This window comes from Maylandia zebra, linkage group LG3 (genome assembly GCF_041146795.1).
Source record: "Maylandia zebra isolate NMK-2024a linkage group LG3, Mzebra_GT3a, whole genome shotgun sequence".
Taxonomy (NCBI): domain Eukaryota; kingdom Metazoa; phylum Chordata; class Actinopteri; order Cichliformes; family Cichlidae; genus Maylandia; species Maylandia zebra.
In genome coordinates, this window is record NC_135169.1 from 34601791 (window position 1) to 34622623 (window position 20833).

General features: G+C 38.7%; 3 protein-coding genes across 3 annotated transcripts; 1 reads left to right on the forward strand and 2 right to left on the reverse strand.

Annotated features, from left to right (window-relative positions):
• Positions 1-20: 20 nt before the first annotated feature.
• On the reverse strand, positions 21-4698 carry LOC101477036 (uncharacterized). The gene is made up of 5 exons (XM_076881764.1): positions 4443-4698; positions 3071-3165; positions 2788-2888; positions 1597-1752; positions 21-1498 (listed from the first exon to the last, which is right to left on the reverse strand). Exons 1-5 carry the CDS (start codon positions 4610-4612, stop codon positions 881-883), a joined length of 1140 nt encoding a protein of 379 aa, XP_076737879.1. The 5' UTR covers positions 4613-4698; the 3' UTR covers positions 21-880.
• A 7638-nt stretch (positions 4699-12336) lies between these two features.
• Positions 12337-15592, forward strand: LOC143416502 (uncharacterized). Its single transcript, XM_076881763.1, has 5 exons — positions 12337-12398; positions 12963-13177; positions 13417-13508; positions 13822-13966; positions 14192-15592. The coding sequence occupies exons 2-5, from the start codon at positions 13057-13059 to the stop codon at positions 14320-14322; spliced, it is 489 nt and encodes a 162-aa protein (XP_076737878.1). The 5' UTR covers positions 12337-12398; positions 12963-13056; the 3' UTR covers positions 14323-15592.
• A 3021-nt stretch (positions 15593-18613) lies between these two features.
• LOC101468729 (uncharacterized) lies at positions 18614-20746 on the reverse strand. Its single transcript, XM_004562649.6, has 4 exons — positions 20530-20746; positions 20247-20347; positions 19702-19857; positions 18614-19613 (listed from the first exon to the last, which is right to left on the reverse strand). Exons 1-4 carry the CDS (start codon positions 20744-20746, stop codon positions 19188-19190), a joined length of 900 nt encoding a protein of 299 aa, XP_004562706.2. The 3' UTR covers positions 18614-19187.
• Positions 20747-20833: the final 87 nt, after the last annotated feature.

The following is a 20833-nucleotide window of genomic DNA, read 5'->3' on the forward strand; positions in this document are numbered from 1 at the left end:
GCAAATAAGTTAACTATGATTTTAAACGATTTAAACAGAGTGAAAAATATACTGATATCCTGGAATTACACCAACAACTAGAAATTAAAGTTAACCTCTAAACAGCTAAACTTTAATCAGATTAAGAGTTAAATATTTTTATATTGTCCGTTATAAAATGTTTCACTAGAAATGAAAAACAAAGAATGAAAACAGGTTTACCTGCACTCCCCAACCCAACACCACAAAGTGGTGAAGCCTTCTCCTACTGAGACTGTATGAGTAACCTAACAATAATGAAAATATCTGTATTTTAACTCAGTTACTGTATTAATTTAGCTGTCCAGTTCTACCATTTTTAAATAATGTATAATGAAATATCACATTTTACATGACAGCGTTCACTTACAGGATCTAAGGAATAAATAAAAATCGACAGGATTTCATTGAACAGTGTTTTGCTGGCTTTCCTTCCCCACAGATACATTTTTTTTTACATTTACACATTGACGTTGATTAAACATAGCTACTTTGAAAAAAACATATTCTCTAAACAACTTATTATCATGTAGCTAGGACTACAAACAAAATGTGTGGAAATGAGACGTGACAGGTTAAATCTGTAAGTAACCAGAGGGCAGCATGTGCGCACAGAATGTTTAACCTTATTCTGAATTTATAAATGAACGACATTTTTCAGATTTATCATTACAGTTCAGCATAACACATCTGAAAAGATCATATTTGGTAGTAAATTTCTCACTAATATAACACAATAATTTTTGTTTATAGCCTGATGTTTTTCAAAGCAGAGAATTTAAAACACAACATAGTGAATGTATTTAGAAAAGACACTCTCGGTAAAAATAAAGTGAAACTTAACAGCAGTGTTTCTTTCCCATTATTTCTTTTGCCACACAGGTATAGAGGTCTGTCTGGGGGCAGGAATGCACCGGGTCATCTGACATTTGCCAGAGTGCTTCAGACACACAAAACAAAACGTCCCATTACATCGAGGGCAAACAACTGATGGGCAATACTTCTTGCTGTGCTCCAACAGCAAACCACAGGTGGGACAGGCACGGACAGAGGGACACACACGGACTCCAGAATCACACTCATCGTCATCGCCATCCTCATCGTCATCCTCATCGTCATCGCCATTGTCATCCTCATCGTCATCCTCATCGCCATCCTCATCGTCATCCTCATCGCCATCCTCATCCTCATCGCCATCCTCATCCTCATCCTCATCGTCATCGCCATCCTCATCCTCATCGTCATCCTCATACTCATACTGACACAATGTGATATCTGGGCATTTTTCTAATGTTTCTAGTGATGGGTTGCAGCAGCCACCATTGTCACAGCGGTCCTTCCGAGGCCGTGCACCCTTCCACTCCCTCAAACACTGCCAGCAGAATTCAAACGGCCATCCTGCTACTGCTGTGCAGACTTCACAGAGGACATTCAAATCTGACCCATTCTCTCTCGTCACAGCGAATCCACATCCAGGACACTACATGGAGACAGAGGTGGGGCAACATTTTATAAATAGCAAAATGTCTATCAAGTCTAAATTCACAGTATATAATAACATGTTGATGAAACACTTACCAACTTAGTAGTAAGTGTCTGCCTGGCAGCGTTGAATTCCATGGTTTTTTGAAAGTACTCCATTTCTTGAGGGTCCAGCAGAGCCATTTTACAAACCTCTGCAAAAGTCCACTCAGCACTACAACCAGACCCACCACACACAAACCTGCTTTCACCCTTTATTAAATATGGAGAGGTGAGAATTAATAGACTCGCATGTTGGAAACAAAACACTAAACAATTTAAAGATTTTTTTCAGCACGTTATTAACCCTTTCAATCATGAATTATGACAACCTCAATCTGGATTTGTTTCTAAAGTATTTTATTCACTTTTAGTCATGAAAAAAAGATTTTTGAACTTCATTTTTTTAAAACCTGTTCTTTTTCAAATTGTTTTCTTTACATGTCCACTTAGGTGGACAACATACATTTTTACTTATGAATTGGGTATGGAGTGACACATCAGTCCAATGTAGTGGTATACCATCAACATAAATCCAAGAAAACAGCCTCTGAATTGCTGTCCACTGAAGTGACCACTACGCATGAAAGCGTTAAAACTACAAACACTGAAATATTTCATCATACATCACAACTGTATTGCTAGATGTACAAATAATGTAAATATTTGATTAAACAGAGTTATGATGCTATATTTTGTCTGAAAGCTATTTATGTTCTTTACTCTATAGAAATACTGAAATGATCACAGCTGTAACAGTACAGGTGTAATTCAAAGCTACACTGAGGCCTCACAGAGGGCAGATCAGTCAGCCAACATGCACAGTCACAAAGTTGGAAAAGAAATGTGATGTATTACAGGTTGAATTGCAGAGGCAATTCAACCTAATTGATTTAAACGCTACAAGTTACAATAGAGAAGACAGAAGCTGAACATTTCTGACTGTTTTATATCCCTGAGAGCACAGCAGGTTTCTGCTTAGAGAAGTTCATGAATTTACAGAGCAGTGAGCTGCTCTGTGTTGATTTCAGTCAGCGTAGCTTCTTTCTCATCTACATGAAAGCAAACATTACAATCCAATTCACGACAACAAAAAATGATGACATATTGGACCCTGTTTTCATTATTGTTTATTTATTCGAGCTCATAACATTGTCCTGTTACAAATCAACACAATCCTGCATGACACTGTTATTTATTTACTTGTTTGCTTGTTTATTTTAGCAAAGCCAACCTTTAGTGGCCTACCTGATCCAACAATCTGCGACACCAGTTGGTGAGAGAGGTCGGGGTCACAGCGTGACCACAGGACATCTGAGCTCTGAGAGATTTGAAGCCTTCATACAAAACTGAGAACAATCACACAGAAGTAAAAAATCAGTGTTACGTGTGAATAAATGCTGATGAGTTTCATTTAACATTAGTTAGTGTGAATAAGGGTAAAACTGTTTTCTTTCATTTTTATCATTATTTATATTTTGAATTTGAATTTGTTGGGCATCACTTTGAAAAGTGCCCACGTGATACTTACAGTCCAAATCATCTTCTCCATCAACAAATTTAAGTGTTTGGTCACAAAAGTCGTAACACTTCTCCTGTTTTGGTGGCACGCTTGGGGGCGTCACACTGCGAAACAAAAAAAACGAGATCAAAATGAACACTTCTGATTTCACACAGTTTCTTCTTAACATAAAGTTTGTGATCAGCGGTTTTGTGTTTCAGTATCACCAGTGGCGGTCCTAGCCTGTCTGGCGCCCTGGGCGAACACTCCAATTTCCTTAGGGATTAATAAAGTATTCTGATTCTGATTGTTTCAGGATGACCTGCCATTATCCAATGACACATCTGCTTACCTGTATCTTTTGCTCATTTCTCCTCCTCTTCTTTTCTCTTTTTTCTAAACTGAGGACCTGATGGCTTTGAACTTTCCTTGTCCATCTTGGTTTTAACTTTGCACTCCAGTATGAACACCCATCCCCCATCCTGAGAATCATCACAACATAACCTAACAGACCTACACCTTAGTTCACAAATTCACTTTGGTTTATTTCTGGGATTTCACACAACCCAGGATTCAAATCATGAACACATAATGGGCTTGGATTTACAGCATTATGAATGAAATGTGCTCTAATTGGAAGCAGCCGGGGATCCTCCCATTTCGACAGGTTGTGTGTGAGACATTAAATCACCAAAGTATAAAATATACATTTTGAATTGTTATTGATCCCTTTACCCCGAGTCCTAAAGTGTGTATTTATTTTCTTACTCTTCTTATATTTATTGTTTGTTTACTTGCCCTGTTGTAACTGGAGCCTCGTCCTCTTGTCTCTCTCGTCTGGACTGTATGTAGCGGAGATGACAATAAAGTTTACTTTGACTTCAGCAGCAAGCAGGCGCACCGAGGGCTCTCGTGCTCACTTTTCGCGTATAGAATTTCGAAAAAACATCGGTGCAAATTATAAGTCTGTATCATGATGTCTGCTGTTTTTGTGTTTGTTGGTTTGTTTTTATTTTGTTTTATTTTGTGAGATGGTTATTAGACGCTTCTCCAGCCAGCGAGAGAATCTCCCGCCGCCCCGCCCTCTCCTCCCTGTGCCGCAAGCAGCACGCCTATGCCATTTCCAAACTGCGCTGGCATGGCGTCGGGGCAGCATGAGTACGAGCAATTTTATTTATTTATTTTTTTTATTATTATTTTTTGCCGATGCCCGTGATGCCACCCCCCACGATGCCGCCCCGGGCAACCGCCCGTGTCGCCCGTATCAAAAACCGTGAGTATCACTGTGATGTCAGACTGTGACACTGAACGATCACATCGCGAAGTGTACAACAATAGAATAAGTCAGTGAAATCAGAGCAGCAGATGTAACACACACAACAGTGAGTGAACCACGTGTTACCCGTGCTGCAGAGGCGGGAATACTGGGTCCATCGTCGCTCTGTCCACGGGGAACTCTGGATATAGGCGATAGACATCTGGCACGTTGATGAACGAAGCAAAACTTGAATCTGGGTAAGGTGAAGGCACACGTGCGGTCCGGTTGAACATCTGGCTTGGATATACAGCCATGGACTGAGAGTAGCTTTGGTCTGCGCTGAATGTACGCAGCGATGCTCCTCCCTCTCTCTCTATTCGCCCCGTGTGTGTGTGTTTCAGGGCCGTACCTCTGAATGACTAAAAGAAACTTCGGCTTTTAGATTCTTAGAGATTCTTGAATATGTCACTTTCTGATTACGTCTCCCCACCCCTTTATTTTCACCCTCTTCTTCTCTCTTGTTGCTGATGCTGCTGTGGACGGTGAAGAAGAAGAAGCCCTACATTGTGGGTCCATTTGACACATTTGTCACAGCTATTTTTAGTTTATTTTCTTTTTAGGTGTCAGCTTTTCAGCTCCACCTTTTCGCCACTTGTTTCCACACTAAACTCTGTTCTACAAGGTGCACCAGCGCACAGAGAAGAGGAGGTTGTGTTTGCATAAAGAGATCTTATCGGACAATACACTGTCGATAATGAAAATGAACGAATCAGCACACAGAGCAAATTCCCGGTATGCCGGATTACCACTCCAGCCCTGGGTCCACATTAAATAATACATTAAATTTGTAATTATTATTGTTCAGGTTTAGAATCAAGTCAAAATTTCGAGATTAAACTCGAAATGCTTTTCAAGGAAAATAGTAAAAAAAAAATGTTTCAAGTCAAACCACTGCCCCACGCTTCTATATACTCTACAAAATGCCTGGTGTAGATGGGTTAGTTAACTCAGTTACTAACTCAGTTACTTTTTAGAAGTACTTTTTAAGTATCTTGCCCAACACTGCTCCTGAGGTGGATGGGGCTTTCTCTCCCTTGGCCGATGGTAGGGAGATGACTGTGGAGGGCAACCAGTCTGTAGGAACAGACTAGCAGGGCAGCAAATATGACATTGTGTGTCTAATTCCTGCTGCTTTAACAAGGGCAGTCTTTCTTGCCGGGATGCATTAGAAGTAGATCAGTCCAAAGTTTCCCATAGACCTTGACTGTGCTCCTTCCTCCAGTCAGGGTTGCTTCATTTCCTTGGCTACTGCTGCTGCTGTGTGAATGTGTACAAGTTTCTCAACATGTCTGCAGCCTAGTCTCAGGTCATAGTCCTGAAGATATGCAGATGAGTGTATTTGACCTAACTGCTTCAGGCTGGAAGGAAAATGGTTGCATGTTCAAAGGTTTCTCTCATTCTAGGAAATTATACCACATCTTGTTTGAATCACCAATATTGAATACTACTTGCAGGTAGCGGTATATGTAAGTGGATCTCTGAAAGGATGACTTCCTGGCCTATCGGTTAGAATACACTGCAGTGTGTCAAAATACAGTGTGAGAATTTATTCATGATCCAGCATTTGCTCTAGCACAATATCAGCAGTAGGAATGACTGTGAGAGAAGCAATTCGGCAGACTCCCCACACAAGATTTCTCTGATACAGTCTACTTCAGCATGCATCCTCACTACTAATCTTCCAGTGGATGCCTGAAGCATGCTCAGAAGATCGGTCTTTCCAACATTCTTCTTTGTGAAATTATTTTAGAGGTTAGGTTATATGTGCGATAGGACACATTATTTAAGGTTTAGTATTCTTGAACTGGTTGAAATTGACCTTTGGTAATAGAAAACTAGGTTTCTAAAATTAGCTCCCCAGGTATGCTGCTGTTTTGGAAATGATGTCATGGGTAGTCAGAGCCACTCACTTGTCACATGACTGCATCAGGATGCTCATTAGATGTCACTTGAATGGACCTTGATCACAACTCTGATTGTAAAAGCTGCCAGTCAGGAAAGGATGTCAGAAAAAAAAAGAATCTTTTCAAAAAAGTAGGTCAAATATTTACTTATATTGTTAAAATCTGTAGATTTAGTTTGTTTTTCATTGTTTTTGTTGTCAGCTTCAGTTTGTTTTGTGCTGAAGTATGTGCTCAGGCAGGCTGTGGTAAAGAGCCATAGAAAACTCAAATTGTATCCCACTGCTTCCACCAGTATAATGCCAGCACCTTTGTTAAACTGGTCTGCATTATGATACCAAAAATAAGTATTATTCAAACAGTGAAATGCTGAAGCACTTGAAATTTATTTATTTATTATTATTTATTTAGAATTTCCAAAACATCCTTGTTAAAATTTTACTCTCTCCAATAACCACTCTGCAGTTTACAGGGGTTCCCCTTCCTCGAAGAACCTAAGCACTACAAGTGATTACACCACAGCACACTGAAAAAGCACACTACACAGACATGAAAGATCAACCGTGGAAATCACAGCAAATAAAGAGGCCACATCCTGGCCAATAACATTAATTGAGAGAAGGCCCCTAAAAACTTAATGGTTAATGAGCCTGTATTGCCAGATCAATGTCACTGAAACAAAACAGAAAAGGCAATTAGACACTAAACAAGATGGATAACTTAACTCACCTGATCTTCGACAAGGCCCCACCCCCGGGTCTGGATACTGGCACCCGTACAGCAACACGGGAAACGCTCACCTACCTGGCTCTCTTCACTGTCGATAATGCTAAAGGTTGTAAAATTTATTTAAAATCCTCTGAGTTTGATCAAAGTTTTGAACAGCTGTAAAACAGGATGTTTCAGTTTAAGAGTTGTTTTCAATAAATTGCATTCTCAAAAAAATGTTTTGTCTCACTCCCATTTCTTTCTGTTGCATGTTGAAGCTCTTCTTGGAAAGATAGAACAAAATTAGATTTTTTTTCCATCTTCAAGTGGTCTTAAACTTTTGATCAGGGCTGTTTAAATTTATAGTTCACGAAGTATGTAAAAAAATACTTTTGCTACTTCCACAAGGTGGGGCTGTGCACCAAATGATACGTGAACTGCTTTAAAAAAAAAACGGACACCCTCACCCGACATTTTATTAGCTACACCTTGCTAATAAGGATTGAACCCTCTTTTGTCTGCAGAACTTCAGACGTCATTTGAGTGCAGTGAACTCATCGTTCAGCATTTGATGAAAGAACACTTTGCACTTGTTGTTCTTCAGGGTGAAAATACTGAGGCTCTTTTACAGCCAGTAAAGTTGAACGCTGAGAAAGCGATGAACTCCTAGAACCAAACAATGACCCAAAGCAGCCATTAGACTTCAATATAAACTACACCAAATGAAAACATTTGCTAAAGCTCACAGTACTTTTCAATATCAGTGAAAACCTGTGGGAAGATCTTAAAAATACTGTTATTCCTTTAACGCAGGGGTGGGCAACTCCAGGCCTCAAGGCCCAGTGTCCTGCAGATTTCAGATATCACCCTGGGTCAGCACACCTGAATCAAAAGATGAGTTCATTGCCAGGCCTCTGGAGGAATTCAAGACATGTTGAGGAGGTACTCGCTGGTCTCTCTGTCAGCAGATTCTCTGTCCCTCTCCTTTCCCCCTCCTTCCCCTGTCCTTTCAGTTTTCCCAGGATTGATTCCAATTGTTTCGTTTGGATTTCATCTGTTATACATTCACCTGTCTGAATGAACAGTAAACACCGAACCTGCCCTCTGCACACACCAGGGAATGCCCCTAAGATTTTTTTTATTCACTCTTTATTACTTTCGATTTCTCTCCATCACTTATTAGAAGTCATGTGACTTCAGATTAGCAGTCGTGATGATTTTAAACACTTTTGTTTTACTTAATCTGTGTTAGCAATACTGAGAGTTGAGGTTTGTTTATTTACTTTATAATGTATGGGTTATATTGCACCACGGAGTCAAAGTTGAGGAAAGTACCCGATCTTTGGATCAGTGACTCTGGGTTGGATTATCTTGGACAGTTTGTGGGCTTCATGTGTTGCTTTTGCCATTGTGGTGTTCTGAATGTGCATCAAACTGGATGTCAAAATGTTTTACTTTTTATATGGTTTTACAAAAGGTTTGATTAATTCACTCATAGCCGTCATTTGGTACAACAAATCGGTGAAGCAGCAAAAAGAACAAAACAAACATTGTTGTGGTTGCATACGAGACTGTTGAGGGTGTGTTAGGTAGTTTCCAGTTTTCATCTGAATGACAATATTTAAATTTAATAAGGAGAGTTATTTCTACAATGAATTACCAGTCATTGTGATCATTACTGCTATAGGGCAACTTCAAGCTGGTGCTGTGCAAAACCAAACTGCAGCAGTATTTGGTGTAAGCACTAGTACCATCTCCAAACTGAAGGCCAAGTATAACAGGGAATGTCAGAGACCAACCCCAAAGTGGGCACATTTCCTCTCCCTGTCAGCATTTACAATCTTTAGGCAGTCTGCTACAGATTCGCAGTCAAGGTTTTCAAGAGGCTCTGGCAGACGGCTCTCTACACATTCAGTCACTGCCCTGCACTGTTTGTATTGTTATCAGCAAGATGCACTGGAACCAGAACATGCTGGAACGTTATGTTCTGCAATGAATCCAGATTCTGCCTATAGCAGCTGGATCATAGGGTCAAAGTGTGGAGTTTGGCATTGGCTCAGGAGATCTGATGCTGAACTCTGCTGCTCAACCCACAAATCTATTTTCCTTTCTTTTCAAGAAGTATTGTTACAAACATATATTAAACGTGCTGTTTGCTTGCATGTTTAACTTCAGGGATGTTTTTTATTTTAAATTAAAATAGTTATTTAAATGAACTGCATGTCTTATATATTTAATTTTGATTAAACATGTTGAAATTAATTTTGTTTTTTCATACTCCGATGGATGCATCGGAGAGCAACTTAGGGTTAACATCTTGCCCAAGGATATTTGGCATGCAGCCAGGTATCAAACCAACAACCTTCTGATCAAGGGATGACTTGCTCTACCTTCTGAGCTACATCCACCCCAATAATAAATATTTATTTGCATAAATTGTAATAAATGAGGAAGATACTTAAAAATGGTATTAAGGGTCTCCCTGGCAGCATTGAACATCATGGTTTTTTGAAAGTACTCCATTTCTTCAGGGGTCAGAGGAGCCATTTTACCAAACTCTGCAAAAGGCCACTCAATGTTACAACCAGACCTGCCACATACAAATCTGCTTTGCACACCCCTGTGAAACAATACCCCAGACCAGTGGTCCCCAACCTTTTTTGCACCACGGACCAGTTTATGTCCGATAATATTTTCACAGACTGGCCTTTAAGGTGTTGCGTATAAATACAACAAAATAAAACCAGTACCAGTACCATAAAAAAGATTTATTCCTAACACATGAGAATAGACCCAGGGAAACAGAGTTAACGATAAAAACAATTTAAAAAATAACAATAAAAACCCTGAAAACCATAAATTTCACACCCGAGCCTCAACTCTCACAACCGGTAGCCCAGGGGTTGGGGACCACTGCCCCAGACCCAGGACATGCTAGATAGATGATGTCTATCAGCTGTGTTACACCCCGGCCTAGGCAACCGGGGTGAAACGTAGAAAAACAAAAATAAGGAAAATAAAACCACGAAGGCCCTCCACCAAAATCCCAAAACGAAGGTGTCTCAAACGAAAATATTAACAAACCCATTCACAACTATTTACAACAGACTATTTATTTACAACAAAAACACCAAACTATTTACAACACGGGGGAGATCGCGACCATGACATACTGAAACACAGGGTTTAAATACATAGAAGGAGCAATCAGGGAATGGACCACAGGAGGGAAACACAGCTGGGGCAAATTAGAACTGACGAGACAGGGAAAACGTAAACTGAACACACTAAGATAACACAGACTTTCAAAGTAAAGCAGGAAATACATAACAGTCACGCAAAAACAAAACACTGACACACCGAAACGTAACAGCTGCCTTGGAACAACTTAGTGTATTCCAGAAGACCTGGAGCAGGAGGCCAAGGAGATGGAGGTGTGGACATCATCACACTGATTACTGCTCCCAGCATTCCAGACAACTGATACATGGATGGTGTCATGTCATTTAAAACGGGATACCAGCATGTGCAAGCCCAGTGCTTGAAACAAAAGGTAAATAATCTGAAAAACAAACAAAAACAACAACACAAAAAATTCCTCTACTAATTGTGGAAAGATTTCTGAATAATTCACCAGTGTAAAACTGTGACGACTGAATATCTCATCGTGTGCAGTATCATCAACACATCCAAGTGATCTGGAGAAATCTTGGTATTCAAGGGACAAGGTCCAAAATCAAAACTGGATGCTTGTCATCTTTGGACTGTCAGACAGCACTGCAGTAAAAACAGAAAAGATTCTGCCATAGAAATCATTGCATGGGATCAGGAACGCATCCAGAGATTCACCGCACCATCCACAAATACAAGTTAAAGCTCTGTCATACAGATATGACTCCTTACGTGAACATGATTCAGAAATGCTGCCGTTTTCTTGGCAAGACAATGCTAAACTGCAACAGCGTGGCTTCATAGTAGAAGAGTCTGGACACTGCTTGCGTTGTTTTAAAAGTCATTACTTTTCTCATTTATAAAGTGCTTTTCGTGTCTTACTAACTGAAAGTATTTTAAATTTTAGCAATTTATCTCCTTCACATCCATGGCCAATTTATAATCCCACGTTAACTTAACATGAATGTGTTTGTACTAGACGAGGAGCGAGAAGATATTGGTTATAAAAATGTAATTAACAGTTAAAAATTGCTACTATATCACAATATGTTCATCTAATCATTTAATGTGTGCTGACCAACACTTCTTCCTGCTCTAAAATATGCACTACACTATATGTACTATGAACTATCAAGCAACTTAAAGAAGTCCAGACGCTTTTCTTTGCAAGCTCCTTTGACTGCGATGACCTGGATGACTGAGAACCTTCACAGACACTACACTATGAGATAAACAATTTATTTTCCTCTCACAGTGGTAAAGCTTTTCTCATCCACTGTCTCGACATTCTCAAACAAATCTGCAAATTAAGGAAAAAAGCATTTAAATGTCACCATGGAGGTAGCTTTAACTGTTTTTGTTGTTGTTATAACTATTCTCACGCCTGTCAGCCTTTTACTTTAGCTGCAACAGCAAGACAGCTTGAAGTTTACTGACAATTTACACAAGACACTAATTTTAAACAATCTAATCTGAGCAGGAATGATCAAAATATACACTTGATCAAAAGATTCACTTTCTTAACTAGAAGTCAGTGATTTTGCTAAAAACTCTTAGTGCTTCTTTACACAGCTTCCCAGTTTCACATATAAGGCCATGGAGAATGTTTTCATACATACAACTGATTACATGGCTCTTAGGATATCCCTTCTTATTGAAAGTGATGCTGTTACAACCATCCCTGTCTCCACTACACCTGGGCATGTGTTCCTTTCTGATGTGTCTGTTAAAAGTGTGCTCTTATTTTCAATGATGAAGTCAACCTTTAGTGGCCAACCTGGTCTAACAACAACATCGTGACCACAGGACATCTGAGCTCTGAGAGATTTGAAGCCTCACACAAAACGGAGAACAATCACACACAAGAAAAAAATCAGTGTCACACACGAACTTATGACATGCACCAAATTGTTTTAAATAGTTCCACGAGATTGCTGCTACTGTTCACTTCTGGAAGTAGTAACAGCAACATTGTGAGCTGAGTCTTTCGGGACTTTTTGTGAGATACACTTTCATTTTCAGTCTGAAGCAATAATGTGTGTGTGTGTGTGTGTGTGTGTGTGTGTGTGTGTGTGTGTGTGTGTGTGTGTGTGTGTGTGTGTGTGTGTGTGTGTGTTGGATGAGAGAGAGAGAGAGAGAGAGAGAGAGAGAGAGAGAGAGAGAGACTAAAAAACCTAAAATCTAAGTCAGTGAGCCCTCTGCCTCATACGACACACACAGCACTGACTGACCCACGCTGTTTCGCCTTGGCAGCAGACCCGTGAGTGACCTTGTGCGCACACCGTTGTGCTTTACAAATGAATTAGGCCGCCAGTGTCAGGTTTATACCACAGCTGATGTTTATTTTTTTTGTACTATATTTGAATGTTTTTATATTTCAATTTAAACTTTATTAGTAATTACCATAATCCTTTTTTTCATTTCTATGTAGAATGGTTAATCCACCAATGCGCAAAGTATTTGATAAGGATGATTATTTTACTAATGATTTCTTCTTCTTTTTTTACAAAAAAGCAGAAAAATATTCACACCTTGCATTATTATTTTAAAAGACGTCACATTACAATCATTTGTTTGCGTTCCTCAACAGAAAATGTTTTTAGTGGTTGATTGTTGTTTATTGTATTTGTTATTAACTTAGAAACTGTTTGCGTGCAAAGCAACACAAAAAAGACGCAAAAACGCTTTCACAATTTTAAAGGCGTGTTATTAATACAAACAGTATTCTCGCAGATAACGAGATCAATACCTTGTTCATATGTTTTTGTTCATTGTTATTTCCTGGTTAAAACGAAACAACTAACGGGCAATCCCCGCCCCTCAGGCGAAGTTATAAACATCGTGACCACACCGTCACCTCACATAACCTTCAGACTGAGAACCTGAAAAGATCGCAGCCTCACTTCCTAAACAAAGCGATGTCTGCTGCTGTTGTACTGCCTGTGAGCCAGAGGTGGGGGGTGAACCTGCACATGAACCAGCTGCCAGATGCGACCCTGCGTGAGCTCAACCAGGTGTTGAAAACGCGCGTCAACCAAGGTAAATAAAATCTGAAAATAAATACATAAAAAATGAAATTATCAGTACTCAGTTAATCTGTGTCCGGTGTTTTAAACCATTTTTAATCTTTTTAAACTGGACACCTTTACTTTCAACAATAACCTCTGCTCAGTGTAATGCAGGGAACATGGTACAGTTATCTATGACATGTGTGGAGCTATATTTATTCTAAAGGCTGCAAAGTAAAGTCCCCTCTGTCCTGTGTTATATGTGTTTAGGATATACGAAAAATCATGGAGGAAAGTCACATGACCACGACTCTGCACCACTGTCCAAATGTGGAATCAAGCCCGGTTCAGCTGTGCAGATGGTGAGAAACGTTTATGATGGAGGGTCCATCATTATTTTAGCTTTCTTTACATTTTACAGCTCCTGTCACACCTGTGCTCAGCACTAATTTAAAACTACATGGAATAAATTATAATTCACGTATTTCAACTTAATATTTTGGTATAAAAACATGAACTGAGTTTCCTCACTCCATTTCGAAATGGTTGCACTTAGAGGACTCACTGAAAAGGTTTCTAAAATATTTGTGCTTTATTTTTTATGATATGTGGTATAGTAAATGTGTTAAGTGCTGTTTAACAAAAGTACTAACCCTCACCTCTCATAACCTTCAGATGGTGGTAGCCAAAACAATGTGTGAAATCTTCATTATCATGGCTAATGGTCAGAGATACCTGCTGCTCCTGTGCGCCATGCAGCTGCAAGTAATGATTGTGAGCATTTTCAAACAGAAAGTGAAGAAAATGCTCAACGAGAAAGGTTAGTAACCTGAAAAAACAAAAAATAAATACGTTAAAATTGTAATTACCAGTGCTTAATGACTCTATATTCAAATGTCTTAAAAAAAATTTCACTAAAAAATTTATAAAATGTTATGAAGTTATGTTATGTTATGAATAATGCAGGAAACGTAATATAATTATTTATAACATATTTGTAGCTATATTTAGTCTAGTCATCTCTTTCTGTGTCATGTGTGTTTAGGATGCACTGAGAAGGATTTCAAGCTGCACAGTGATGGCAAGCCACTGGACGACGACTCTGCACCAGTGACAAAATACGGAATCAAAACCGGCTCAGTTGTGCAGATGGTGATTGTGGTTCACGGAGGATGAAGGAGTCCATCATCAATTCATCTGATTACATCAAAGTTACAGGATTCACCGAACTATAAATACATGTAAAGAACAAAACGCATAATTCTAATTGAAGCTTGGCGTCTATGGCTTTCCTTCTCCTTTGTGCTTTCTTTGCATTTTACGCCTCTTGTCATACCTATACTCAGCACTAATTCAATATCATGTGGAGTAAATAATGATTAATTGGGGTGCATTTTTTTTCCAAACAAGTTTCTGGGGCTTCTGTTCTCACAGTCAGAGGTGTGTGCCTGAGAATATTAGGAATATCTCCTCTCACTGACGTTACACACATCCCATATCTGAAACAAAGGATACAAACAATAATTAAGGAGCCTCCGATTATTATCATCACAGGAAGAAATCAGAATAAATGTAACTGTATATAGAGCAAGCTCCAAAAAGTACATACTGAAAAAAGACTGATTTTATATTTGCTATTTGCTGTTTATAATGTGCACGAATAAATACACATTACCAAATGTCATTGTTCTGCTCACATACCACTGATGTCTGCATGTTGAGTAGTTTATCGTTTTTAAGTCAATGACAACATTTGAAATAATTTTGAAATCAGGTTTAATATTTTTAATCTAAACTGAGCCAAAAAGCATCGTGATGTTCACGTGTTTCATATTTATTTAAACTGTTTGATTCCACCTTAACTTGATTATTGTACAACTTTAGCTGTTCCTGTAAATACTTCTAAATCAGCATTGGTGTAAGGTTTATATTGTTGATTGTCATTTATGCTTAGAAATTTTTACTCATATATGCTTAGAGTTTTATAATCGATTGCATAATAATAGAGGTTTGATCTGTAGTAGTCTGTAGAGACTGTGTGCTTTCCAGAGTGTTCTGGCATGCACACACATCTTCAGGTCATGAGAGAGGTCATACCTTCTCTTACTGATTTATACTATAGGAGGACACCTACTCTGTATCTGTTTTAGTATAAGTACCTTTTTTTTTAATTGAATTGCTGGACTTCCAGGCCAGCAGATTTTGGGGAGTTATTCACAGGGTCACATCTTGACCAACACACACACATATACCTACACAGCACACAGACAAGGTATTCTTTGTTCACATGTATATCTGTGTAAGGCGTCATATGTTAATGAACCTATGCATATTCATGTAACCTCAATAAAGAGCAGTGTTACGAGGGAGCAGACGAGAGCACTGGTGTCAAGTGAAGGAACGGCGCTCGTCCAGTTCTCTCCCTCGTGCACGAGTAACACAAAGAGCTCTGGTAAATTGCGTCTTGCTTTTGCTGTTGTAATAGAATTGTCTCGTTCCAGCGAGGGGTTGTGTTAGACAGACCCATCAATTGGCACAATTGGACCACTTTATAAAAAATAAAGTATTATAAAATATTTCATTTTACACGATCATTTTCATTTGTCAATATGGGATCTCAGCAAAATGTTGCAGGAAGGAAGGAAAATCCACAGGCTCATATCAAATGAGGTTTTGCTGACTTGTTCAAATCCATGTTATGTTTTAGATTTACACATACAAGTCTTTAATACTCAGTAAAATATTACAAGGTGCGACATTGGTTACGTGTGGATAAACCATGTAATGCTCCTCAGCTTTTACACAATATCATTTAACATTAACTCATGTTATTTATTTTAAATGTCTGAAGAGAAAGTGATAGTGAAACTACTTTAAACACAGGATTTCCCCTGGCTCTCTACAAACCACTGTCTTGTGTATTTGATAGCCTTCATTCCAGCTCTAAAAAACGAGTGGAATTCCCAGCATTTATTATTAAATGAGTCTAAGAAAATTATGATAATATTTCTAAAGAAAGAGTATAACAACAACAATAATACCTCTCTATCTCAAGAGCTGAGCCCTCATCCTTCACAAAAAACTCTGCTGCTTGTATCCACAGTCTAATTCTACAGTCACTTCCCACAGCTCGTGACCACGGGTGAGGGGAAGAACATACATCAACATGTAAATCACCAGCTTTACTTTTACGCTCAGCTTTCTTCACCACACCAAACCAGTAAAGTACTAAACTGCCTGTCAATCTCTTGCTCCGCTCCCCCATCACTTAAAGTCCTCCCCTCAACATAGCAGCTCAACCCTGACTAGTGGTGCTGATGTGCACTCCACCCATTTCCAGCTGAGAACCATGGCCTCAGACTTGGAGGTGTTGATTCTCACCCCAGCTTCTTCACATTTAGCTTATGTGAATTTAGAAGATCTTGCCCAGCAAGCAACAAGATGCTAAACTTTATAAGTCAAACTTTTACTGCCTTCACAGTGAAACCACATAATAAGACAAATTTAAAGGTTCAGTTTTCCCAGAATTATCTGTACTCTGTTTGTTTGGCTCCCACCTGTTATCCTTCTCAGGTTTGAGCAGTAAACACAGACACTGACCTCTGCACACACCGGGGAACGTCCCCAAAACTGTTTTGTTTATTTTGTTTTTGTCACTTTCAGTTTCTCTCCACCAGTTACAAGAAGTCATACGACTGCAGATCAGCACTTATATGATTTGAATTTATATAATAAAAGTGTTAGTGCTGCCCAGAGTCCAGGTTTATTTATTTATTTGATGATTTATGGGTTTTATCACTATATATTTTGTAAACTTGCACCTTGTAGTCAAAGTTGGTCTGACCAGTGACGCTGTGACGCATTATGACCTGGATTTATTATTTTATTTGGTGAGTTTGGGGGAATTATTGCGTTCCTTTTGCCACTGCAATGTTCTGAATGTGCATCAAACTGGATGTTAAAATTATTTAATCTGAATGTTTGTAAACTAGGACTGATGAGTCGACTCATAACCATCATTTGGCACAACAACCAGGATGTAAAGAAGCAAAAAAAAACAAAACAAACATTGTTCTGGTTACATAACAAACGCTGATACGGGCAATTTTTAGTTGTTAGGTAGTTTACAGTTTTCAGCTAAATGATTGTGTTTGAAATTGAGGTGTTATGATGAGCATCATTTACATGTTTCAGCTTAAGTTTAACTGTTTTGTTTACAGATCATCAACATAGAAATAGAAAGAAAAAAGTCCCAAAACATTTTCACATAGTAGTCAGATAATTTATCCATTAAAACATTTGCATGCCGATCTTTGCCGATTTAAAATTTTAAGCATTTATTTAAACTCACTTAGGGAAAAAACTTGCTTCAAATGTAGATCATTCTGGAGCTGATCCATTCCTTAGCGGTAAAGGACCTCATGCCGGGAACACAAACACATACGTTTAAAATGGTTAACTGATATGCGTATCACAGAATCATAGGCCTTTATCACGGATGCCTGTGATCAAAATCTCGGGTTGGCAACCTGGCAATAAGTCTAAAGGGCTCGGGCTATTTTCCAAAGATCAAGATCAGCAAACCTGGTGCAAAAAGTAGCACCACCTATGTCAGGGAGAGGTTTAAGCAGGTGTGGACAACCATTGTGAGAGTAGAGCAGTGGGACTCTGGAAGCAAAGATGATTGATGTTTTTCTTTTTCTTTTATTTAGCCTAGTAAACCTTTATGTCTGGGGAAAAAGCGAGACACCTTTGCTCCTTGGAACATTACATATCAGAGCTTGGATGTTAAATAGAGATAGAAATTCTTCTGTAAAATGTTTACCTCAGTGCAATACATGCTGTGACTTACATGTGAATACGTTAACAATGATTTTACATCATTTAAAAAGAGTAAAAAATATACTGGTATCCCTGGATTCACACTGAAACGGAATTTAAGTTAACCTTCAAACAGCTAAACTTTAATCAGATTAAGAGTTAAATATTTTATATTGTCTAAATGAAGAACAGAATGAAAACAGGTTTTCCTGCATTCCCCAACTCAACAGCACAAAGTGATGAAGCCTTCTCTTCCTGAGACTGTATGACTAACCTAACAATAATAATAATTAAAAATCTGCATTTTAACTCAGTCACTGTATTAATTTAACTTTCAAATCAACATTTCATTTGGACCATATTTTTTTTAACAATGTGTAGTGAAGAATCACATTTTACATGACAGTGTTCATCTGTCAGTGCGCCCCAGGGCAGCTGTGGCTACAATGTAGCTTGCCGTCACCAGTGTGTGAATGTGTGTGTGAATGGGTGAATGACTGAATGTAAAGCGCTTTGGGGTCCTTAAGGACTTAGTAAAGCGCTATACAAATGCAGGCCATTTACCATTTACCATTTTCTATACACTAAGGAACAAAAAGGTAGAAAATAAAATCTACAGGCTTGTATTAAATATGGTGTTGCAAGCTTTTCTTCCTCAGAGACACATTTTTATTTTTAATTTCGAAAATGCAACAATTAACTTAAATATGCTGAATGTTTTACACAATGACTTTAATTAAACATAACAAAGTTTTATTAAAAAACACATTTGCTCAAAGCAGTTTAGAGGAAATAAGAGCATTGACACTGATTAAACAAAACAAGATTTTCCTACACAAAACATTTGTTCTAAACAGATTTAACATCACGTAGTTTGCAAAACAAACAAAATGTGTGATAAGGAGATAACATGTGTTATATATGTAAGTAACCAGAGGACAGGATGTGCACACAGAATGTTTAACCTTATTCTAAGTTTATGAATGATAATCATAAATCTGATTATCATAAATCTGTTTTCGTCAGATTTATCATTACAGTTCAGACATGACACAGCTGCAAAGATCATATTCTGTAATACATTTCTCACTACCATCATTTTTTTTTTAATTTTTAATGCGATGACATTTAAAGCAGAGAATTAAAAAACACAGTATGGTCAATTGATTTAGAAAAGACACTCAACGAAAGTGAAACTTAACAGCCTCGTGTCTTTCCCATTATTTCTTCTGCCAGACAGGTATAGAGGTCTGTCTGGGGGCAGGAATACACCTTGTTATCAAACATGTACCGGAGCTCTTCAGACATACAAAACAAAATGACACATTGCATCGAGGGCAGTGAACCGATTTACAATACTTCTTGCTGTGCTCCAACAGTAACCCACAGGTGGGACAGGCACGAACAGAGGGACACTCCTTCACTGAACCAAAGGTGATAGTTGGGCATTTATTTAGTGTCTCTAATGACTGGTTGCAGCAGCCACGATTTCCACAGCGGTCTTTCCGAGGCCGTGCACCCTTCCACTCCCTCAAACACTGCCAGCAGAATTCAAACGGCCGTCCTTTTACTGCTGTGCACACTTTACAGAGGACATTCAAATCTGATCCATTCTCTCTCGTCACAGTGGATCTGCAGCCAGGACACTACATGGAGACAGAGGTGGGACAATATGTAATACATGATGAAATGTCTAACAATTCTCCGAAATATATAAGTTAATGAATCACTTACCATCTTAGTTGTATGTGTCTGCCTGGCAGCATTGAACGCCATGGTTCTTCTAAAATATGCATTTTCTTGAGGCGTCAGCAGAGCCATTTTACAAACCTCTGCAAAAGTCCACTCGACGTTACAACCAGACGCACCACACACAAACCTGCTTTCACCCTTTATTGAAATATAGAAAGGTGCGTTATTTATACAGTTCAGGGGTTGAAAACAAACGACAGAACAATCTCATGAATTGCAGTTAATATCTTTAGGTTAATCTTTGATTAATAAAACTATAAACACTATGTTGTGTGAGGGTTACTGCATATTATCAACAAATGAAATAGTATTGTCCCAATCCAGTCCGCAGGGAAAAAAAAGATGATATATTGGGCATTGTTTTCTTGATTTATTCACGTGCGTGTGGTGCATTAAAAACATTAACTTCTGTAATTTCAAGACACAGGCAAAACTACTCTGCCCTGTTTAAAATCTGAATTCTGCCACTGTGTCTGATGTTGTCTGTTATTTATTTATTTTAATGAAGCTGACCCTTAGTCACCTACCTGGTTCAACAATCTGCGACACCAGTTGGTGAGAGAGGTCGGGGTCACAGCGTGACCACAGGACATCTGAGCTCTGAGAGATTTGAAGCCTTCATACAAAACTGAGAACAATCACACAGAAGCAAAAAATCAGTGTCACACGCGAATAAATACTAATGCGTTTTGTTTAACCTAGACTAATGTGAGCACAGGTAAAGTTATTGTATTTAATTAATGTCGTGAATTCTATATCAAATGTGAATCTGTTCGATGTCACTTTGAAAAGTGCCCACGTGACACTTACAGTCCAAATCATCCTCTCCATCGACAAATTTAAGTGTTTTGTCATGAGGGTTGTAACACTTCTGTGTTGTTGGCACGCTTGGGGGCGTCACACTGCGAAACAACAACAAACAGATCAGAATGAACACTTTCGGTTTCACTTCAAAAAAGAGAGTGTGTGAGCTGCAGTGTTGCGCAGTTTTTGATACTTGCACACAGCTCGCGTTTCTTCTTAACATAAAGTTTTTGATCAGCGGCTTCGTGTTTCAGCATCACTGTGATGTCAGACTGTGACACTGAATTATCGCATTGTGCAGTTTACAACC